The sequence below is a fragment of the Rhinoraja longicauda genome, chromosome 23 (genome assembly GCF_053455715.1).
Source record: "Rhinoraja longicauda isolate Sanriku21f chromosome 23, sRhiLon1.1, whole genome shotgun sequence".
NCBI classification, from domain to species: domain Eukaryota; kingdom Metazoa; phylum Chordata; class Chondrichthyes; order Rajiformes; family Arhynchobatidae; genus Rhinoraja; species Rhinoraja longicauda.
In genome coordinates, this window is record NC_135975.1 from 11,258,840 (window position 1) to 11,282,104 (window position 23,265).

At 42.4% G+C, this 23,265-nt stretch overlaps 1 protein-coding gene across 8 annotated transcripts in view; it reads right to left on the reverse strand.

Annotated features, from left to right (window-relative positions):
* Positions 1-23,265, reverse strand: part of shank3a (SH3 and multiple ankyrin repeat domains 3a) — a 557,029-nt gene that overhangs the window by 295,447 nt on the left and 238,317 nt on the right. For all 8 annotated transcript variants that reach the window (XM_078419606.1, XM_078419609.1, XM_078419607.1 and 5 more), the window contains exons 10-11: positions 15,311-15,377; positions 6,200-6,521 (exon numbers count right to left, since the gene is read on the reverse strand). In XM_078419606.1, coding sequence (XP_078275732.1) covers positions 6,200-6,521; positions 15,311-15,377 — 389 coding nt within the window. The remainder of the gene's footprint in view (positions 1-6,199; positions 6,522-15,310; positions 15,378-23,265) is intronic.

Sequence of the window (23,265 nt, forward strand, 5' to 3'; positions counted from 1 at the left end):
TAACCTACATACCTGTACGTCTTTGGAGTGTGGGAGGAAACCGAAGATCTCGGAGAAAACCCACGCAGGTCACGGGGAGAACGTACAAACTCCTTACAGTGCAGCACCCGTAGTCAGGATCGAACCTGAGTCTCCGGCGCTGCATTCGCTGTAAAGCAGCAACTCTACCGCTGCGCTACCGTGCCGCCCATGCTGAGGCTTTACAGGGCACTGGGCAGTTGGAGTATTGTGAGCAGTTTTTGTCCCTATATTTGAAGAAGGTTATGCTGGCATTGGAGGAGATTTATGACAATGAGAGTTTGAAGGCTCTGGGTCTGTGCTTACGTGAGTTTAGAAGGATGAAGGGGATTTCATTGAAACTTACCGAATAATGAAAAGCCCAGATAGAATGGATGTATCCACGACTGGGAGAATCTATGACCAGAGAGCACAGCCTCGGAATAAAAGGACATACAGTACCTTTAGCAAAGAGATGCCGAGGAATTTCTTTAGCCAGATGGGTGTGAATCTGTGGAGTTTATTGCCACAGACAGCTGTGGGGGCCAAGTCTTTGTGTATTATTAAAGCAGAGATTGATAGGTTCTTAATTAGTAAGGGTGTCTAAGGTTATGGGGAGAAGGCAGGAGAATGGGGTTGAAAAGGAAAGATAGATCACCATTTCCAAACATGACTTTTCAGCGTCATTTTGTTAGCATCAGAAGGGTTGTGAACTACTTGTCACTGTCGCTTGTCCTTTGATATTGAACTCTCCATTATTGAAACAAACTACTTCTGGTGTTCACTTGGTCTTTTAGTTGGCTATCTCTGTGTAATAAGTTCAGACTTTATTTGCTGAAACAATATCCACACTCAGAAAAGGGTGACTGTGGGTGTGTATAAAATGATAACTAGACCTTTAAGAACTGAGATCAGATGGTGTGATTCGAGGCATCTGATGTATTCATATCTTATTAGTCTCATGAATATGTGTGAGAATAATCACAGTATTTGTGTTAACTTTTGTAAAATGTCAATCAGGTTGGTTTGTCAAGTAACCTCTTAGGAAACAAGTTCTTGATGGGAATTCAAAATTCAGTATGTCACAGCGGCTAGCTAGTTTCTTACTGAAATATTCCACAATCTACCACAGCTGAACTTCTCATGAAAAGAAGGCTCAGAACTCGACTGAGTTTGGTTATACCTAACCTGTCTGCTAAGGTTACATAAATGCAAACAATCTGATCAATAACGTCATTATGGCAGAAGTAAAAAAGAATGTAGGTTTAATACACATAATCGGATTTGTATTCTCAGCCCCCCTCAAAAGGAAACAAAGGGGAAACGGGAACAATAGTTGAAGTGTGTGGTACCAGGAGGTACATAGTAGAAATTAGAGGATGTTCAAGAAGTGTACACACAACCATATGATCCCAGTAACGGATGAACTAGTTCAAGAACAAAACAAAGACGAGGCAGATCCATCGGACTTTAGTATTATTCCTAGTTCAGAAGATCAGATTCTCTAAAGAAAGTGGAAACAATGGTAAATGATCCAGAACCTGACTCTCTCTCAGAGCCACAAAATGACTCTTATTCAGAGCCACAGCCCTCGCTGGCAATTGTTTGACTGAAATCTATGTCTGTTTCTGCCACTACCGTAATATCTTACAAGTTAGTTAGATTAGTTTATTTTCATGAGTACCGAGGTACAGTCAAAAGCTTTTGTTGCATGCTAACCAGTCATCAGAAAGACTATATATGATTTCAATTGAGACATTCACAGTGAACAGATACACGATCAAGGGAATAACGTTTAATGCAAGATAAGTTCCAGTAAGTCAGGTTAAAAACAGTCCGAGGGTCTCCAATGAGGTAGATAGTAGCTCAAGACTGCTATTCAGTTGTTGATAGGATGGTTCAGTTGCCTGATAACAGCTGGAAAGAAACTGTCCCTGAATCTGGAGGTGAGCTTTTTCACATTTCTGCACCTCTTGCCTGATGGGAGAGGGGAGAAGAGGGAGTGACTGGGAAGAGACTTGTACTTGATTATGCTGGTGGCCTTGCTGAGGCAGCATAAAGTGCAAATTGAGTCAATGGAAGGGAGGTTGGTTTGTGTGATGGTCTGGGCTGCGTCCACAATTCTCTGAATTTCTTGCGGTCTTGGATGGAGCAGTTTCTAAACCATGTTGCGACACATCCTGATAAAATGCTTTCTATGGCGCCTCTAAGAGCTATTGGGGACATGCTTAACTTCCTAAGCCTTCTAAGGAAGTAGAAGCATTGGTGTGCTTTCTTGGGATTGCTTCGATATGGGCGTTCTAAGACAAGTTGCTGGTGATATTTACACCGAGGAACTTAAAGCTTTCAACCATATCTACTTTAGTGCCATCAGTGCATACTGGGGTATGTGTACCACTTTGCTTCCTGAAGTCGATCACTATCTCCTTTCTCTTGCTGAAATTGAGAGAAAAGTTGTTGTCTTGACACCTGGTCACGAGGTCCTCAATCTCCTTCCTGTATTCCAGTATTTTTAATTACCATAAATGGGAAAGTTTAGGGTGGAATTCTATGCACCAATAATTTTAATGTTCAATGACTGCCAAAAAATTAAGGGGCATTGGATAACATTATTTTAACTTTGCATAAAGATGTTAACCACAGCAGTAAACAAAAAGAGGCAAAGTTCCCTTAAAGTAGTAGATTTTATTCAGCAGGAAAAAAAGATTAAAGCATATAACCTATCGTGCAAATTATTAATCTGCTCAAGGAGATAACTATCATAAAAAAACAACAGGAAGAAATTGAGAATTTAAACAAGCAAATCTATTCCCTGAGACATGGAAGTCGAATATTTCACAGCTGTTATGTAGCCATAGAGTGCAAAAGCTCTGCAGACTGCTGGCCTTTTTCAAGAACAATGAGATGTAGAAGATGCATTGAAATAAATCCAGACTGATAAATCAGTCCTTTAACAAGTGGTAGTACACAAGAGTAGAACTGAGAAGCCATCCATCAACGTAAATAAGAGAGGAATCATTCTTTATGTACCTTAGGGTTTCAGAACTAATGTGGAGATTGGACAAATGACAGGCAGGACTGACAATAAAAATAATGATTCTACTTGAATATAACAATTTATATGATCGTAAAGATTCCGAGCATTGGCCAAGTCGCATGGTGACAAAGATCACTCCTTCTGGAGACATCGTCACTTTGGTTTGAAAATCCTGATGGTAACAGTCTTTGCAACTGGAACACTCCAAAGACGTACAGGTATGTAGGTTAATTGGCTGGGCAAATGTAAAAAAAAAAAATTGTCACTAGTGGGTGTAGGATAGTGTTAGTGTGCGGGGATCGCTGGGCGGCACAGACCCGGTGGGCCGAAGGGCCTGTTTCTGCGCTGTATCTCTAAATCTAAAATCTAAACCACAGCAAACAAAATCCATGGACAGTCCTTCCATAAGAGTACTGTTTGTTTTAATTCTACTCCATTGAAGACATTGGACTTTGTCTATGGACTTGATGTGCTACAATGCTGAGAACTGTATTTTGCACTCTGTATCTTCCCCTTTGCTCTATCTATTGAACTCTCGTTTGACTTGATTGTATTTATTTACAGAATGGTATATCTGATCTGTTTGGATAGCATGCAAAGCAAAGCTTTTCATCGTACCTCAGTACACGTGACCACAACAATCCTAAACTTAAACCTCAACCTAATGAAGCTATGCAAATCTGAGAGCTGAGTGAGGCCCTATTAGTTTGGTCTCTGCCTTTGGCATGACTGATAAACTTTTATTTCATTGTAGAGATTTCTTCTTTTTTTAAGGGTTTTCAGATATTTGTAAAGATTCTTAAAGAAAAATAATTCTTTAAAATAAAATGGACTATTTAGTTTATTTTCTTTTTCCTTTGTTTTTAAACTATAGTGATCCCTCATTATAACAGAGAATAGGGATGGGAATGGAATCTCAAGGCTGACTTTGAGCCCCATCATGGGGCCGTGGACTTACCATCGGAGCCTGCGATCTCTTGCCTGGGATCTACACTCCAAACGCAGCCAGGGATTTCAACCGAGGAACTCCCAGTCTCGGGATGAGGCTGATGTCGGGAAGCTCCAAAGTCGCAGAAGGTTCGACCAAACCTGACCCGGGGTCTGATCACCCGGCAAGGGGGAGCTGAGATTCCCCCCATCGCGGGAACTTTATCACCCCGACCGCCAGCTATGGGAGCCAAGATCGTCCCGTCAATGGAAGGCTCGAGATCACGGGAGAACAAAGAAGGGAAGAAGTTTTAACTTTTTTTTTGCCTTCCATCACCGTGAGGAATGTGGAGGAGTCACTATGGTGGATGTTTATGTTAAAATGTATTTTGGGTGATTTGTTGCTTTTTATTGGTACGACTGTAAGGCCAATCAAATTCCTCATATGTTGCATAACATACTTGGCTAATAAAGTATGAGTATTGGTGGGATGGGATTGGAGAACATCAACATTTTCAAGTTTCTGTGCAGAGAGATCTCTGATGATCTGTTCTGAGCCCAGCACATTGAAGTAATCACGAAAGAAGGTTAACATAGAACTATTGTGAACGGGTGATCGATGGACCGTGTGGACTCAATAGGCCAGAGGGACTGTTTCCATGCAAGATCACTAAACTTCTCAACTTTTGTATTCAATATTCCATTCAATAACAAATAATAGTCCATTAATTTACCTAGTTAGTTCATTTCTATCTACACTAGTCTTTTAAGAGCATCCAGACATCCAGATCCCTTTGCATTTCATAGCACTTCCATATCTGGCCTTTTAGAAAGCATGCTCTTTTTCACATTTCCTGCAAAAAATGGGCAATTCCACACATTTTTTAGCATTACTTTCCTTTGACAACTCTCTTAAACCATCTAAATGTCTATAAACTCATTCTGTCCTCTTCACAACCTACCATACTTTATCTCATTAACAAATTTAGTACCTGCATCTTTAATTCCTTCAACCACATTCCTTCAACGTAACTTGTATAAAGTTGAGGCATCAGCATTGATTTTAACCACATCTGGGGTACCCAGAAGATCCATTGATGCTTTCTCTGCTTCTTGTTAGCTAGCCTATGTTACATCCATGCCAACTTCCACTTTTTACCTATTTACCGAGTTGATTATGTGGACATTAGGGATCAGCCTGGCCAGTGAAATAGGGATGAGCCTGAGCACTGGATCCAGCTTGGGCTTCAGCACCAGGGACCACTTTGAGGTTAACATTTTCTGAAACATGCATTTGACAAATGTACTAATATTCCCAATAATCCTGGCTTTTCTGGATAGTCAGGAATGAAATTAACCCAGTCTGCTGCTGGTGCTGTTTGTTGTTCTGTGTCCCAACTTGTCACCTATTCACATTGGAATTAACAGCAGATGGGAACCAGTTCACAGTTGAATATTCTGCTGAAATTTACGTACTGAAATGATAATTGTCTTGACTGTACTGTGTACTACTTCAGAAAAAAACTATGAATTCCAATAAGGATTGGCAGTATAGAAGAGATGATTGATTGACATCCAAGCATCTACCTTTATATTGTTATCTGAGACCTCTAACCAGATTTTTAAAAATCTGACATCTCATGCCAATGCAAACACAAATAGAAAGGGCCTCAAGCAGCTAATCTGCCCAAACAATCTGCCTTGATCTTTCCTCTGACATGAGAGATACTTGTAGGTACAAGCTGCTACAATAATAATGCCAATTTACCTTTCTCCCTTCATTGCACACCTCCCAAGGCTGTCAAAATATTAGTCAGACAGCTGGTTGCACCAAGGACACAATCAGCTTGAGCCTTGGCCCAGTGCAAAGATTACTGGGAGAGAATTCTGTGGCACACGGTCAACATGGGGAGGAAGCTGTTGAAGGAATTAGACTAACACATGTTGCACTTGGATGAATAACTTAGTGCAGACCGATATTTGGTGAGGGACAGCAATGATCTGATGGCCGAATGATCTAATCTTTATGGCCTTGTTTAAATGACCACTTCAGAGGAAATTGAAACTGCAATTTGTATCTATCGATTTTAAATTTGTCTGAAAGTCATTCCTCCAAGCATTTGACGTCGTGAAAGTATTGCATAGGAATTTTGATCAAATTTATAATTTGGAAAGAAATGGCAACGTTTAGTAGTGTCTTATTTTCCCTTGGAGATAAAACCGATTGAACCATCTTACCCGAGCCTGGCTTTCGTCTGCCTCCTGAGAATGGGGGTGTTGGCCTCACTTTCCTCCTGGACACACTGCAGCGAGGGCGATCGGCTGTGTGAGCTTCGTGAGCTTGCTGTACTCTGCTGGCCTCCCTCGGTACCCTCCTGCATCTGTGCCAGTAACTGAGGGGGTAGGCTTCTGACAGATGGCACAGGTGAATGGGTGGTACGGCTTGCAAAGTTGTTGATGTTGTTGTCACTGGTGGATCGTAGCAGCGTACGTGGGGATGAGAGGGCACTTCCTCCACCTCTTCGCCTATCAGTATAGCTTGGGGTTTCTCTGAAAGGCACTGAAATTTACAAACATGTTAGTGCTTGCTAACATTTGATTGTTGTGAACAGATCACTATGACAGACTTCTTGTACATCCGTCATGACCACCAGCTCCCACTTTCACCCACCCTTTTGACACACAGTTTACTGAATGGTGCTCAAACACTATTCCGCAACTTACTTGACCAAGTGAACATTTAAAAAAAAAAAAAAATTATATCAAAAAATACTTTATTCAAGTAATAAATATCGCTTACAAAACATCTTTTTTAACAAACCCATCCGACATTTCCAGAGGTTACACATTCGATACAGGCATTTACTTCCAAATTTACAGACATTTACTTACATTAACCCAGTATCCCTTATTTGGAGGGGCGTCTCTCTCCACCACACCCTGCCCCCCATGTCCAGCAGCGGAAGGACCCTAGACTGTGGTCCTCCCCCACAGGGCCTTGGCGTTGGCTGCACCAAGCTTCAGTGGTCAAGTGAACATTCTTGTGTGCAATAGAGTGGCTCAAGTCATTTGACCAAGGTAGAGCATTCCCAGTCTGACCTTTCTGTCTTGGGCCTCCTCCAGTGCCATAGTGAGTCCCACCGGAAATTGGAGGAACAGCACCTCATATTTCGCCTGGGCAGCTTGCAGCCCAGTGGTATGAACATTGACTTCTCCAACTTTAGATAATTCCTCTGTCTCTCTCTTTCCCTCCCCCTTCCCAGATCTCCCAGTGTCTTCCTGTCTCCACCTATATCCTTCCTTTGTCCCGCCCCCCTGACATCAGTCTGAAGAAGGGCCTCGACTCGAAACGTCACCCATTCCTTCTCTCCTGAGATGCTGCCTAACCTGCTGAGTTACTCCAGCATTTTGTGACTAAGGTAGAGATCATTCCAGGCCTGAATCTTTCTTCACCAGCATCCATGTGCACAGCTTGCAACAGGGTTCATATACTGTACCAAGCCAGTGAACTCTTCAAGACCAAGCAATTCAGTCTCAATCAGTCATAACTTCCAAGAAAACTAGGCATCGCCGCTTATCCTAGTCCTTCGTTTGTGCACTGCCTTCATTCAATTCATGCTGTTTCCTTCCGATTTATAATTCCAAGATAACATTAATTACTGTGGCTAATTATGTCGTTGTTGTTAAATTATCATTGCCTTTCACACTGTGACTAGGAGAATACAGAGGACAATCTTTCAGACAATTGCTCTACAGTTACCACATCGCACATCAACTAGGTCCTGACCTCCCATCTACCTCATGGGAAATCATTGTACCATCTTTAAATGGACTTTATCAGACTTCTATGAGATATCGCATTAAATGTTGTACCCTTTATTCTTTATCTGTGGACAGCTTGATTGTATTTATGTGTATTCTTTTCTTTGACTGGATAGTATGCAAACAAATGTACACATGACAATAATAAATTAAACTCAACTACATTTTATCCCATGCAACAGTTTATCTCCTTTCAGGGCCCATTTAAGTTCTGAGTTATTTTTAATCTAAACTTTAAGTTGCATACCACAATTTAGGTCAACACTAGATAATCAAAATAAATGTATCTTGAGGAAAATACAACAATGGGCATTTAAAATAATTTCTGCCACTTTGTAAATTTAACTTTGCACTTCCTGGCAGAAATCGCTAGGTGATTTTCTCACGTCTGACGTGATTTCTGTGGATAGATGTCCATCAAACTATGCAACATTCTGTGTATATACATTCTGAAGCCTTGAGGAGGAAATCCCTGGAGCAACCATCAATTTGCAACTGCCAAGACAGCCTAGTTCTCCACAATTGTCCTAGTGCATCAGTCACTGAAAGGAAGCATGCAGGTACAGCAGGCAGTGAAGAAAGCCAATGGAATTGTTGGCCTTCATAACAAGAGGAGTGGAGTATAGGAGCAAAGAGGTCCTTCTGCAGTTGTACAGGGCCCTAGTGAGACCGCACCTGGAGTACTGTGTGCAGTTTTGGTATCAAAATTTGAGGAAGGATATTCTTGCTATTGCGGGCGTATTACTAGGTTAATTCCCGGAATGGCGGGACTGTCGTATGTTGAAAGACTGGAGCGACTAGGCTTGTATACACTGGAATTTAGAAGGATGAGAGGGGATTTTATCGAAACATATAAGATTATTAAGGGATTGGACACGTTAGAGGCAGGAAGCATGTTCCCAATGTTGGGGGAGTCCAGAACCAGGGGCCACAGTTTAAAAAATAAGGGGTAGCCATTTTGAACAGAGATGAGGAAAAACCTTTTCAGTCAGAGAGTTGTAAATCTGTGGAACTCTCTGCCTCAGAAGGCAGTGGAGGCCAATTCTCTGAATGCATTCAAGAGAGGGCTAGATAGAGCTAAGGATAGTGGAGTCAGGGGGTATGGGGAGAAGGCAGGAACAGGGTACTGATTGAGAATGATCAACCATGACCACATTGAATGGTGGTGCTGGCTCGAAGGGCCGAATAGCCTACTCCTGCACCTATTGTCTATTGTCTATTGTTTTTTGATTGAAAGATACAGCAGAGAAACATGCCCTTTGGCCCACCAAATCCCCATCAAAGGTGTTTTAACAGAACAATGAAATTCTTATGAGTGAAAGCGCAACAGATAGGTAAACATAGCCCACTGTAAGCATTATAATAAGCACCAAAAAAGGTCAGTATGTATATATATACTTATACACACACACACATATATATATATAAAGAGAAAATTACCAAAGTGCAGAATATAGTGTTACAGCATCTTAGAGTTGCAGAGAAAATGCAGAAAAAAAAGAGCAAGGTCAGCAATGAGGTAGGCTGGAAGATCAGGACTACACCTTAGTTTATTGGAAGACCTTTTGGTAGTCTGATAACAGTGGGGAAGAAGCTGATCTGAAATATGGTAGTACATGCTTTCAAGCTTTAGTATTAATGGGAGAGGGAAGAAGAGGTAATGCCTGGGTGAAAATATTCCTTATTTATGTTGGCTGCTTTCCCGAGGCAACATCAAATGTGGATGGAGTCTACAGCTGGTTTGTGTGATGGACTGGGGTATATCCACAACTGTGCAATTCCTCCTGGGCAGAGCTATTGCCAATCTAAGCTATGAATCATCCTGATGGGATGCTTTCTACACTCTATCGAAGTTGGTAAGATTCCTGGGAGATATGCTAAATTTCCTTTATCTTCCGAGTAAGTAGAAGCATTGGTGTGCTTGTTTGGCTGTAACTTCAATGTGCCTGATCCAGGTCAAATTGTTGGTTATATATACCTCCAAGACCCGGGAGCTCTCAATCAATTTCACTTCAGCACCATTGATGCTAATCAGCACTTGTTCATCACATCACTTTCTAAAGTCAATAAATATCTTTTTTCTCTTGCTGATGTTGGATTGACATCATGTTGCTAATCTTTTAATCTCCTTCCTGTGAAATGGGTCTCCACTGCGGTTCAGTGTTAGCTTTCATCTCCCACTCCAGGCCTTATCAGCAGACCACTATCTCAGTCCTGGCCCCAACCCTGCAATTTCTGAGCACCTCAACTCTGACCATTGTATACCCTAGACACCCTTAAGTATCAATCAATTACGTAGAGCTTGGTAATGCCCAACATCTGCAGCAGTCTTCTATACAATTTACACTCCTTGCAATTTACGTAGAGCAAACACCATTGCGCCAGAGCTACTACACTCCAAACTCTCCCAGCTGACTGTGCCTGAACCCCCCTGTCAGTGGATCATCAACTTCCTGATGGACCGGAAGCAGCATGTGAGGCTGGGAAAGCACATCTCGGACCCGCAGACCCTCAGCATAGGAGCACCGCAAGGCTGCGTACTCTCCCCTCTCCTTTGCTCTCTCTACACCAACGACTGCACCTCCACAGAATCCTCTGTCAAGCTCCTCAAGTTTGCGGATGGCACTACCCTGATTGGACTGATCCAGGATAGGGAGGAATCTGCCTACAGAGGGGAAGTGACACAGCTGGCGTCCTAGTGCCATCGCAACAACATGGAGCTCAATGCTCTCAAGATAGTGGAACTAATTGTAGACTTTCGAAGAGATCCCCCACCCCTCCCCCCACTCACCATCAACAACACCATAGTCACATATGTGGAGTCATTTAAGTTCCTTGGAACCATCATCTCCAGGGACCTTAAATGGGGGGCCACCATCGACTCCACAGTCAAAAAGGCCCAACAGAGGATGTACTTCCTGTGGCAACTGAAGAAACACAATCTGCCACAGGCAATGATGGTCCAATTCTATACTGCTATCATTGAGTCCGTCCTCACCTTCTCCATCATGGTCTTGTTTGGCTCAGCCACCAAGCACGACATCCGGAGGCTGCAACGGATCGTTCGCACAGCTGAGAATGTTGTTGGCTACAACCTTCCCCCCAATGACGAACTGCAAGGGCCAGGAAGCGAGCGGGCAAGATCATCTCTGACCCCTCTCACCCTGGTCACAAACTCTTCGAAGCACTTCCCTCTGGAAGGCGACTCCGGACTGTCAAAGCAGCCACAGCCAGACATAAAAACAGCTTTTTTTCCCCACGAGTGATAGTTCTACTCAATAACTAAAGTCTGTAGTCTCTTTTTTGCTCTGGTTTATTTTCACCCACATGTTTAGACCGTAATGTTGTATCTTTATTGTTTTGATGTGGTTATGCTTTATTCTTAATTGTTAACTGTATGTTTGTGTTGTCATTTGTGAGCGGAGCACCAAGGCACATTCCTTGTATATGCACATACTTGGTCAATAAACTTATTCATTCATTCATTCATATAGATCAATGGAGGACGCCATCTACATTCAATTTGACAATAAGAACTCACATATTACAATGCTATTCATTGACGACAGCTCACATTTCAACAGCAGAATACAGAATGAACTCATCCTCAAACCTCTGGACATTGGCCTCCGGGGTTTCCATCTGCAATTGACTTCTGACTAGCAGGTGAAAATTGGTCATAACATTCTTCCACACTAACCCTCAATAATGGTGTCCCTCACAGTTGTGTGCTCAGTACCTTGCTCTACTCCCTGTTTATCCATGGGTTAGTGGCCAGGTACAACGTCAAGCCAATCTTTAGGTTTGTAGATGATACTACTGTTGTCAGCGAGATCAACAACAAAGATAAGATAAAGTACAGGAAAAGGATCAAGAACTTTGTGCCACGCTGTCAGGACTTCAACCTTGCCATTACTGTTATCAAGACAAAAGAGTTGATCCTATGAAAGCAACGAGGTGAACTCAACCTCTAAATGTGGCTCCTCCAAAGTCTTGTACAACTATAACATAACCTCCCAAGGTAGACACAAAAAGCTTGAGTAACTCAGTGGGTCAGGCAGCATCTCTGGAGAGAAGGAATGGGTGGCGTTTCGGGTCGAGACCCTTCTTCACATCACTCATTCCTTCTCTCCAGAGATGCTGCCTGACCGGCTGAGTTACTCCAGCTTTTTGTGTCTACCTTCGATTTTAACCAGCATCTGCAGTTTATTTCCCACACATAACCTCATAACTTCTACACTCAATACTCTGGTTTGCATCTGTCAGTTGGGAGGTTATGTTACAGTTGTACAAGACATTGGTGAGGCCACATTTAGAATATTGTGATTAGTTTTGGTCACCCCGTTTAAATGCATTTTAAACCAATTTTCTGACTGAATCCAAAAACTAAAATGATTTCCTTATTACCAATATACAATATGGGCCCTGCCTTGCCACTAGAGGGCAACTGAGGGTGGGGGAGGGAAGAGAGGGTGTTGAAAGCTGGGTCCTCACTGAGGCCCTCTAATGGAGAGTTCAGCAACAACAAAGCAGTTTTCAACTGCAATAGGGCTCCAGGCAGAATACTAATTATTTTGTGATAGTTAATAAAGGAAGATGAGAAAATATTTGCTGCCACAAAACTGCATTAGTGCAAGCTTCTTATGATTTGAGATTTCAGTTGTTTAAGATAATTGTCAGGCTTTTAGTGTAGTCGAGAAACAGAATGGTGACTTAATAAAAGGAGAGCTTTAAAAGTAAACTAGACCAAATGGACCCGTTGGGCCCAAACCTCTCCTGCATTGGTGCAGCACCTTCTCCTCCCCCACTCCCCCCTCTCCCACTCCCCCCTTCCCCCTCCCTCCTCCTCCCTCCCCTTTCCTCCCCTCCCCCTCCCCTCCCTCCTCCCCTCTCCTCCCCTCCCTTCCCCCCTCCCCTCTCCCCCATTCACTCCTCCCTCCCCCTATGTCCAGTATGATTCCTTCTCAGGTTGTATCCACATTCTGTTTCAAGAAACCCTCTTGGATACACCTCACAAATTTTGCCTTTGACACTGGGCAAGTTCCAGTCAATATTGAGAAAGTTAAAATCATCACTAAGCTTTGGCATTTTTCATTAATCTGTCTACATATCTTTTCCTCCATCTCCCGCTTGCTATTGGGGGACCTATAGTACAATCCCATTAGAGTGCTTGCATCTTTCTTATTTCTCTGCTCCACCTATACCACCCTCAGTAAACAAACCCTCTGGCATGCCGTCCCCAAGTGCCACCTGTCTTCCGAATCAGAAGCGCAACTCCTCTTTTGTCTATCCTCCTCCACTGCAGCAAATGTTGGAACTGTCAGTACTACATTGACAATCTTGAGGGGTTTCAATGAGTGGTGTTGTGTCTGATACTTGTGTGACTGTATTCAAATCCAAAGAATTGTCCCTTGACAAATGCTCTTCTCCCAACTCTGTTGGCTCAAAATGTAGCCAATTGAGATAGTACACAGATGCACTCAAATCTGTCCTTAAAATGAATGTATAGAATCTATTCATGAAGTCTCAACAACTTTTCCTTTGAAGAGTAGAAAGCTGGTAACTTTTCCTTTGAAGAGGAGAAAGCTGGTAAATTCTCAGTATGGTATAATTTTGTCCATCAAGCTGCATTTCAGTTTGAGTGTAATAATTTGATGTTGAAATAAACAACAGAGGTGGGTAAAACCACCTGAAGATCTACAAAGTCTGAAGAATAAATGCTCAATTCTGAGAGAGAGGTGGGTATATGGAACAGGCTGCCAGAGAAGGTAGTTGAGACAGGTACTGTAACAGCATTTAAAATACACTTGGACAGGTACATGGAGAGGAAAGATTTGGAGGGTTATTGGCCAAATGCAGACACATGGGACAAGCTTAGATGGGGATCTAGGTCAGCATGAACGAGTTGGGCTGATTAGCCTGTTTCTGTGCTATATGATTTTATGACTTTCCTTATAATGAAGCTAGCAAGTCCAGGTAACAATTTGGTGAATGCTCAAAGCCTTGGCATTATTGACTACTACTTGCATATATGAAAAAGCGCTCTCCTGGAAAGCACAGGAGCATGGTTCCCTGAAAGTGGTGAGTCCGGTACAGGGTAGTGTGGAAGGCATTTGGCAGGCTTGCCTTCAAGGGGACAGCAATTGAGTATAAAAGTTGGAATATCACGATACAGCAACACAAATCTTTAGTGTGAACACACATCTGGGTGCCCAGCTGCAGGAAGGATTCATTTAATTTGGAGATGATGCAGATATGATTCACAGGATGTTACCTAGACTTGTAGGATTGAGCTGTAGGGAAGAGATTGGATAGCCTGGAACCTTTTTCCTTTGGGGTAAGGGAGGCTGAACGGTCACCAGATCATGAGGGGTATACAAAATCATAAGGGGCATGGATAAATTAAATGCTCGCAATCTTTTTCTCAGATTCCAAAACTAAAGGCCACAGACTTAAAGGTGAGAGGCAGGAGATTTAAGGGAGACCCGAGGAGCACATTTTTCATTTATAAGTTAGTCCATATCTGCAATGAGCTATCAGAAGGAGCTATAGAAGCAGACACAATAACAACTTTTAAAAGGCATTTGGACAGATATATGAATAGAAAGGGTTTAGAGGGCCAAGGGCCAAATGCAGGCAAATGGTAAACCCAGTATGTTACTCCTACGTCAGACTCCTATTAATAGACTACAGCTCTTCTTTCAATATCATTATCCCAACCAAGCTCATCTCCAAACTTGTGGAACTTGGAGTCAGCACTTCCCTCTATGACTGGATTCTCAAATTCCTGACCAATAGACCACAATCAGCAAGGATAAGTGGCAAATCATCCTCTATGATAACTCTCAACAATGGTGCCCTGCAATGACGCGTTCTCAGCCCTCTACTACACGCCTATACAGTCATGACTATACAGCCAAATACCAATCCAACAACATTTACTATTTTGCAGATGGCACCACAGAAGTAGGCCGGATATCAAATAATGACAAGACGGAGTACAGGAACCAGATAACCTGCCGCCATGACAGCAACCTCCCCCTGAATGTCAGCAAGACAATGGGATGGGATTGTCTTGCTGACATTGGACTGGGAAATACATGGCAATCTTGTCAGTAATACTTATGACTGAAAATAAATGGGGAAAATAATGCAATAGAGGTTCAAGCTCATAATACAATATGTAACCGTTGGTTTGTCAGCAAATTTTGTGCTATCAAAGCAGAATTTCTATTCCTGTCGTTCTTCTATGTTTGAAAAGGATGAAGTTCATATACGGTAGCAAGCACTTGGATTGTGGATAAAGAGTAAGTAGAAGGATATGCTAAATGATGCCAATGAAAGTCGCAGGAGTTGCTTAAGTTGATACGGAGGATGGAATTTATGAAAGGACAGGACATGAAAAGACTACAGGTGTTTTATTGAAAAGAGAATTTCTGAACTCACTAAAAAAGTATAATAGTTGAGACACCTTTTGTTTTAAATTCAATCCTTACTTAGGTTAATGGAAACAAGTTATAAACTCACCAACATCTGATTCTTTGTGGTTCTTAATAATCTCGGCCAATTCAAAGTTCCCAGCTATAATGGCAACCTAAAGCAAAAAAAGAACACAGCAATCATTTTACAATGACCCTCAGTCCATTTAAAATATATATATATATTATTGAGCCGCATTCGTTCAATATCATTCACTTGGCAATGAGTCAAGAATCCGTCATTTTTAATTTTGCTCTTTAAAGCTTTTAGAAATTTCCAGCTGATCGGAAACAGTTGGTTACAATTAGGTAGAAATTCTTCCTTAGTTGTTTGCCTTGGCTGGATATGCAGACCACTGCATTATGACAGAGACCAGAAGAATGTAAAACAATCAGATAAGTAAGACTGGTGAAGTGACCAACATGGATATATTTAAGAGGAAGCTGGATCAACGTAGGAAATTGGATGATAATGATGAGGCCTAATGAATCAGGGAGAGAGGAAACATGCATGGAGCATAAAGATTAACATAAATCCAGCATAAATGGCCAACAATGCCAAAGATTTAACACAAATAGCCTCTTGCAATTCTAGGTTTCAATTTATTTTTATTTTGCAATATATATTGAAAACAGTTCCAACTTATTTACACCGGGAATTTCAAATCTGACCCCAAAAAAAAACGTAATCTACTTTCCCATGCGCTGTCCCAAGCGAGCTAACTCATGCTATGTACATTACCATTGGCTACATCACTCATTCGTCACAAGTCAGGCCAGCTTGGGACAGAGATTTGATATGGGTCTGGATGCTGTCTGAAAGACATCCTAAGGGGAACTCTTAGGATGTTCTGTAGACTATGGATCAGTTCCTGTGGACTGGAGGGTAGCTAATGTAACCCCACTTTTTAAGAAAGGAGGGAGAGAGAAAACGGGGAATTATAGACCAGTTAGCCTTACATCGGTAGTGGGGAAGATGCTCGAGTCGATTATTAAAGATGTAATAGCAACGCATTTGGAAAGCAGTGACAGGATCGGTCAAAGTCAGCATGTATTTATGAAGGGGAAATCATGCATGACTAATCTTCTGGAATTTTTTGAGGATGTAACAAGTAGAATGGATAAGGGAGAGCCAGTGGATGTGGTGTATCTGGACTTTCATAAAAACTTTTGACAAAGTCCAACACAAGAGATTTGTTTGCAAAATTAGAGCACATGGTATTGGGGGTAGGGTATTGGCATGGATAGAGAACTGGTTGACAGACAGGAAGCTAAGAGTAGAAATTAACAGGTCCTTATCAGAATGGCAGGTAGTGGGTAGTGGGGTGCTACAAGCCTCAGTGCTGGGACCCCAGTTATTTACAATATATATCAACGATTTAGGGTAGGGAATTAAATGTAACATTTCCAAGTTTGCGGATGACACAAAGCTGGATGGTAGTGTGAGCGGCGAGGAGGATGCTATGAGGCTGCAGGGTGATTTGGATAGGTTGGGTGAGTGGGCAGATGCATGGCAGATGCAGTATAATGTGGATAAATGTGAGGTTATTCACTTTGGTGGCAAGAACAAGAAGGCAGATTATTGTCTGAATGGTGTCAGATTTGGAAAAGGGGAGGTGCAACGAGACCTGGGTGTTCTTGTCACTGAAGTAAGAATGCAGGTACAGCAGGCAGTGAAGAAAACTAATGGCATGTTGGCCTTCATAGTGAGAGGATTTGTGTATAGGAACACGGAAGTACTACTGCAGTTGTACAGGGCCCTGGTGAGACCACACCTGGAGTATTGTGTGCAGTTTTGGTCTCCTAATTTGAGGAAGGGCATTCTTGCTGCTGAGGGACTGCAGCATAGGTTTACCAGGTTAATTCCCGGGATGGCGGGACTGACATATGATGAAAGAATGGGTCGACTGGACTTCACTGGAATTTAGGATGAGAGAGGATCTTATAGAAACATTTAAAATTCTTAAGGGATCGGACAGGCTAGATTTAGGCAAAATGTTCCCGATGTTGGGGGAGTCCAGAACCAGGCGTCACAGTTTAAGAATAAAGGGTAGGCCATTTTGGACCGAGATGAAGAAAAACTATTTCACCCAGAGAGTTGTGAATCTGTGGAGTTCTCTGTCACAGAAGGCAATGGAGGCCAATTCACTGGATGTTTTCAAGAGCAAGTTAAACTTAGCTCTCAGGGCTAATGGAACCAAGGGATATGGGAAAAAAGCAGGAACGGGGTACTGATTTGGGATGATCAGCCATGATCATATTGAATGGCGGTGCTGGCTCGAAGTGCCTACTCCTGCATCTCATTGGAGACCTTTTAACCATCTTTAATCAGACTTTATTTTGCCTAAATGTTATACCCTATGTTCTGTATCTGTCCACTGTGGGCGGCTTGATTGTAATCATGCATTGCCTTTTCATTGACTGGATAGCATACAACAGAAAGCTTTTCACGTTCCTCGATACACATGACAATAATAAACCTAAACCTTAAGACTGTTCTGTTTTGCTATTCCCACTCTCACAAGTCATGTATTGTGAAATAGTTACATTCACAAAAAATGCTTTCAAAGCATAAAGCAATAAAATGAAGAGGTTTTTTTCTCACATTGACCACAACGGAAATGATTAACACTAGCAACAACTAGCAAGGAGAGGATTAACAATTTCCTCAAGCTGAATCAATAAAGTTGCAAATGACATTGAAATTACAGCTGCTTCATCTGAGGGTGGTGAAGGTGTGGAATTCTCTGCCTCAGAAGGCAGTGGAGGCCAGTTCGTTGGATGCTTTCAAGAGAGAGCTGGATAGAGCTCTTAAGGATAGCGGAGTGAGGGGGTATGGGGAGAAGGCAGGAACGGGGTACTGATTGATAGTGATCAGCCATGATCGCATTGAATGGCGGTGCTGGCTCGAAGGGCTGAATGGCCTACTCCTGCACCTATTGTCTATTGTCTATTGTCTATTGTCTATTGAGTGGAATAGAATGAGTGTTCCTCGGTTTCTAGCCGAGAAAGAGTTAACATCTATTTTCAAATCTGCAGATGCACAAAACGAGACAAATTCAGGTCGTGGGCCACATTTATCTGATTTAGATATGCTCCTAACTGGTATCAACCCACCTCAGGCCACCTAGCTATTCAAACTTTTGAATCCTCAGTGCCATGGGTTTCATTGCTCCAGTGCTATGAAACCTCCATCATAGTCAATCACATTAAGCCCATAATTTACATATGTAGGGTGCTCCATGACTATTTTCAGATTTTCAGCAGTGCCACGGATGCCAACAAAATTTTCCTGACAAGTACTAGATGAATGCCTGTCCTCAGGGCACAACAAAGTCAGGCTCTTCATTTCATCCTTGTTCTTTTGAAGATGCCTATATTCACGATAAGGTCTGATTTTACTGCCCTATTTCAAATTGAACAATGCAAGATCAGCAGACTTGAACAGATATTAGAACAGTTGATTAATGACATAAATGAACTTAATTGCACAAAAGTTGTGAGCCAGCTTTTTCAGAGGCAAGTAATCTCCATCCAATATCCCCATATCTGTCGCACCCAGTCATCAGGCAAATCCCCAAGATGGATCATGATTAGACAAAATCTTTCTTTTCTGTATCTTATATCCTGAAATAGACTTAGCCTTTTGAAACTAAAGTGTACCTTGATTTCAATCCATTGACCAATTTGATGATGCATATTAGATTTGGTATGTCCTCGTAACATACCCGAAAGTGAGGTATTAATCTGGCAAAACTGCAATATAGAACCACACCTGAGAGCACATAACAGGCAAAACCAAATGATTTGTCAACCAACACATGTAACGTCATGGTTTTGCATATTCTTTACTGTATCTTTACTAACAATTTAAGGGAAATAATCTTGGTTCAATGAAGAGTTCAGACCAGCATGTGGGGAACAGCATCAAGCATGTTTAAAAATGAACCATTAATTTAGAAAAGCTGCAATAAAGAATTACATGCATGGAAACCTGTATAACCAGCATGCAATAGACAGAGTTCAGTAATTCCACAACCAACAAATAAGATAAAGTTCTGAGTCTTGCAACAAGAGAATGTGTGTTCCTGCATACTGGTTCTGTAATGCAGCAGTACAGCACCTAATCTTGAATTGCAGCTTTGCCAAACTGATGACTCATTTTTAGAAATGCTTGATGCTGTTCCTAACTTGCTGGTCTGCACTCTTCATTGAGCCAGGATTACTCCCCAGAGTTGATTGTAAAAATGGAGTAAAGTATATAAGGTTTCAAATGGTAAAGTTTATTTCACTGATTCATGAATGGCAGCGCACAATTAAACATCCACATCCTCAGTGATGTTAGGGCTAGCATGTTAGTGCCACAATAAGGCTTTAACATTCAAAACATGCCTCTGAGACAGATCTGGTTGTTCGTGAACAGTCATTCCCTCCCCCTCCCAAAAGTATACTTGTTTCATGGGGAATGGCCACAAGAATTCCTACCCATTCTGCCTAATTCCTCTACCCTTCCTGGTAGTTACCAAGGTACTTTCTGCCTGCACATGAGGTGTGATTACCCCCGAAACTCTCATCTATAAAACCTTCAGTCTCCCAGACTGTTTTGGGGTCATCGAGCTGCGGCTCTGGTTTCCCTCGTTCCATCAATCAGAGATACTGGAGGAGCATAGCGTTGCCTTAATCACCATCCTGACTACAAAGGAGTTACAAAAAAAGACTTCACCTTATCGTGCCATCAACCACTACCCAGCCTCCTCGCTGAAGTTCCTCAAAACACAGCACTTGGAGCTTAAGCACAGCTGCCCCCAACAGTCTGTATTGGCTGCTGTGCCTCTCAATAAGTCAATCAAGTGGCTCATTTAAAACTTCCCGCTGCTGCTCTGTACAGCTCCACCTCCTGGCTGGAAAGATGTCATCTCAGCAGTTTCACAGCCCTCTTTTAAACCACACTGCTCCATCTCCTGGTTAAAAACACACACATATCTCAACTATTCTTATGGTTCTCTTTTAAACCTCACAGTGCCAGAGATCCGGGTTACGTCCTGCATTTGAGTGCTGTCTGAGTGCTGTTTGCACATTCTCCCTGTGACTGCATGGGTTTCCTCCATGAGTTCCAGTTTTCTCCCACATCCCAAAGACATGCAGGTTTGTCGGTTTCCCCTCATGTGCAGGGAGTGGATGTGAAATGAGATAACATGCGAAATGAGATAACATAGAGCTAATACTGTATGTATGGGTGATTGACGGCTGGCTTGGACTCTGAGGACAGAAGGGCTTGTTTCCATTTTTATCCAAACTGCACAATTCTGCTCCACTTCTTGGCTGAAAACACATCGGCTCATGGTAAGGTTTATTTCCCCCAAAGTGGGATTAGGCTCCAGTCAACCTTATTCTCAGCACCAGTTACTTGCAAAAACCTGTCTAATCATTACTGTCTTTACAGAGAATTATGTGATAAATTAAATGTTTGATGTACCTGACAATAAAACCATCAGCATGAGGTTTCTGTAGAGTTTAAGGCCCTTTAATTAGATTGCAGTCTGTAATTGATATAGAAACATAGAAACATAGAATATAGGTGCAGGAGTAGGCCATTCGGCCCTTCGAGCCTGCACCACCATTCAATATGATCATGGCTGATCATCCAATTCAGTATCCCGTACCTGCCTTCTCTCCATACCCCCTGATCCCTTTAGCCACAAGGGCCACATCTAACTCCCTCTTAAATATAGCCAATGAACTGGCCTCAACTACCTTCTGTGGCAGAGAATTCCACAGATTCACCACTCTGTGTGAAAAAAAACTTTCTCATCTCGGTCCTAAAAGACTTCCCCCTTATCCTTAAACTGTGACCCCTTGTTCTGGACTTCCCCAACATCGGGAACAATCTTCCTGCATCTAGCCTGTCCAACCCCTTAAGAATTTTGTAAGTTTCTATAAGATCCCCCCTCAATCTTCTAAATTCCAGCGAGTACAAGCCGAGTCTATCCAGTCTTTCTTCATATGAAAGTCCTGCCATCCCAGGAATCAATATGGTGAATCTTCTCTGTACTCCCTCTATGGCAAGAATGTCTTTCCTCAGATTAGGAGACCAAAACTGTACGCAATACTCCAGGTGTGGTCTCACCAATGCCCGGTACAACTGCAGCAGAACCTCCCTGCTCCTATACTCAAATCCCCTCGCTATGAATGCCAACATACCATTCGCTTTCTTCACTGCCTGCTGCACCTGCATGCCTACTTTCAATGACTGGTGTACCACAACACCCAGGTCTCGTTGCATCTCCCCTTCTCCTAATTGGCCACCATTCAGATAATAGTCTGCTTTCCTGTTCTTGCCACCAAAGTGGATAACCTCACATTTATCCACATTATACTGCATCTGCCATGCATTTGCCCACTCACCTAACCTATCCAAGTCACGTTGCAGCCTCCTAGCATCCTCCTCACAGCTAACACTGCCCCCCAGTGTTTTTCGAAAATAGAACAGTACAGCACATGTACGGGACCTTCAGTCCATGACATTTGTGCTGAACATGATGCCAAATTAAACTAATCCCTTCTGCCTCCATGTGATCCATACAAGTCAAACTGGGCAAGAATGCAAATATTGGGTCCGAGTATATCAGTGAACCAGAAGGGTTTATTCAACTATCCAGTAGTTTCACGGCCCGTTATGGAGGAAAATTTATAGTCTATAAATAAATTACCCAACCCCCTCAATCAGATCGGGCAAGAGCTCATATCTGCATTCTATTTTATTCCTGATACCAAAATGCATGACTTCACACTTTGCTAAGCTGTATTCCATCTTCCACTTATTTACCCACTCTCCCAACCTGTCCAAGTCCTTCTGCAGAGTCCCTGCTTTCTCTACACAACCTGCCCCTATCTTCCTATCATCTGCTAACTTGGCCACAAAGCCTTCAATTCCCTCATCCAAACCATTGATATACATGGGTGAAAAGGAGCGGCCCTCAGCACTGACCCCTGCGGAACACTGCTAGTCACTGGCAGCCAACCTGAGAAAGCCAGAGTGTTTTCTGTGCAGATGGCTCACCCTTGACTCTTCCATTCACAAAACTGAAAGGTACTGTCTTCCTTTTGGTTGTTTAATTAGCTACCTGCGGCCTTATTGTTGTTTCTGATCTTTTACACAATATTCTGTTTACTTCATGTTACTTGAGGATTGGAAAGATTGAGACATATGGTCATGAATGTGGATCATGCACTCTGTAGTGGCTAACCATGGAGACATTCCACAGACAAAAACTGTGGTGGGCTTTATGTCATAAACAGTCATTGTGAGATCACATTTTCCATCACATTTTCCATCTGCACAGCAGATAATTGGGGAGCACCAGCTTCCAAAGAGAGGGATATTATTTTTGAAATATCAATTGTGCAATGTAAGAATCTGCTTCATTTGGATCTGTATATTCTCCATTTTGATCTGTAGAATAATGATGTGGTTGCAAAAGGATCATCGTACTTATTCTGCACCATCACCCTTCATTTTTCACAGTGATAGCAATTCTTTAAATTATTTAACTGTTGAAATGTGTAATGTTCTCCAACAAAATAGTTTTTGCCGTTTTTCCTCAATGAGCATTTGATCTTTGTTGAACATATCACTTTCCTCTAACCGTGGGCAAACCTCCAGATAATTATGCAAGAGTTGCTGAATCAGCTGATGAAGTGGTGGGATTCCTCCCATTTCTTTGCACTCCCAGATGTGTGATGACAGCAACAAATTCTGAGTTACTCCAGAATTTTGTGTCGTTACACTTTAATACGAGGCACCAACGCTGCGGGTCTGCACCAATGCAGCCCCGTCATTCATGTTGTCGCCCACGACAGGACATGCATTCTTCAGGCCCCCGCTACTGACAGGAAGCTCTCGGTTAGCGTGGGGGTCCGTCCCTCTCATCCGTCGCTTTGCCCACTGCCTGTTCCACCGCCGCCTCCTCCACCTCCTCTCCCACAGTCGCCGACATCTTCCAA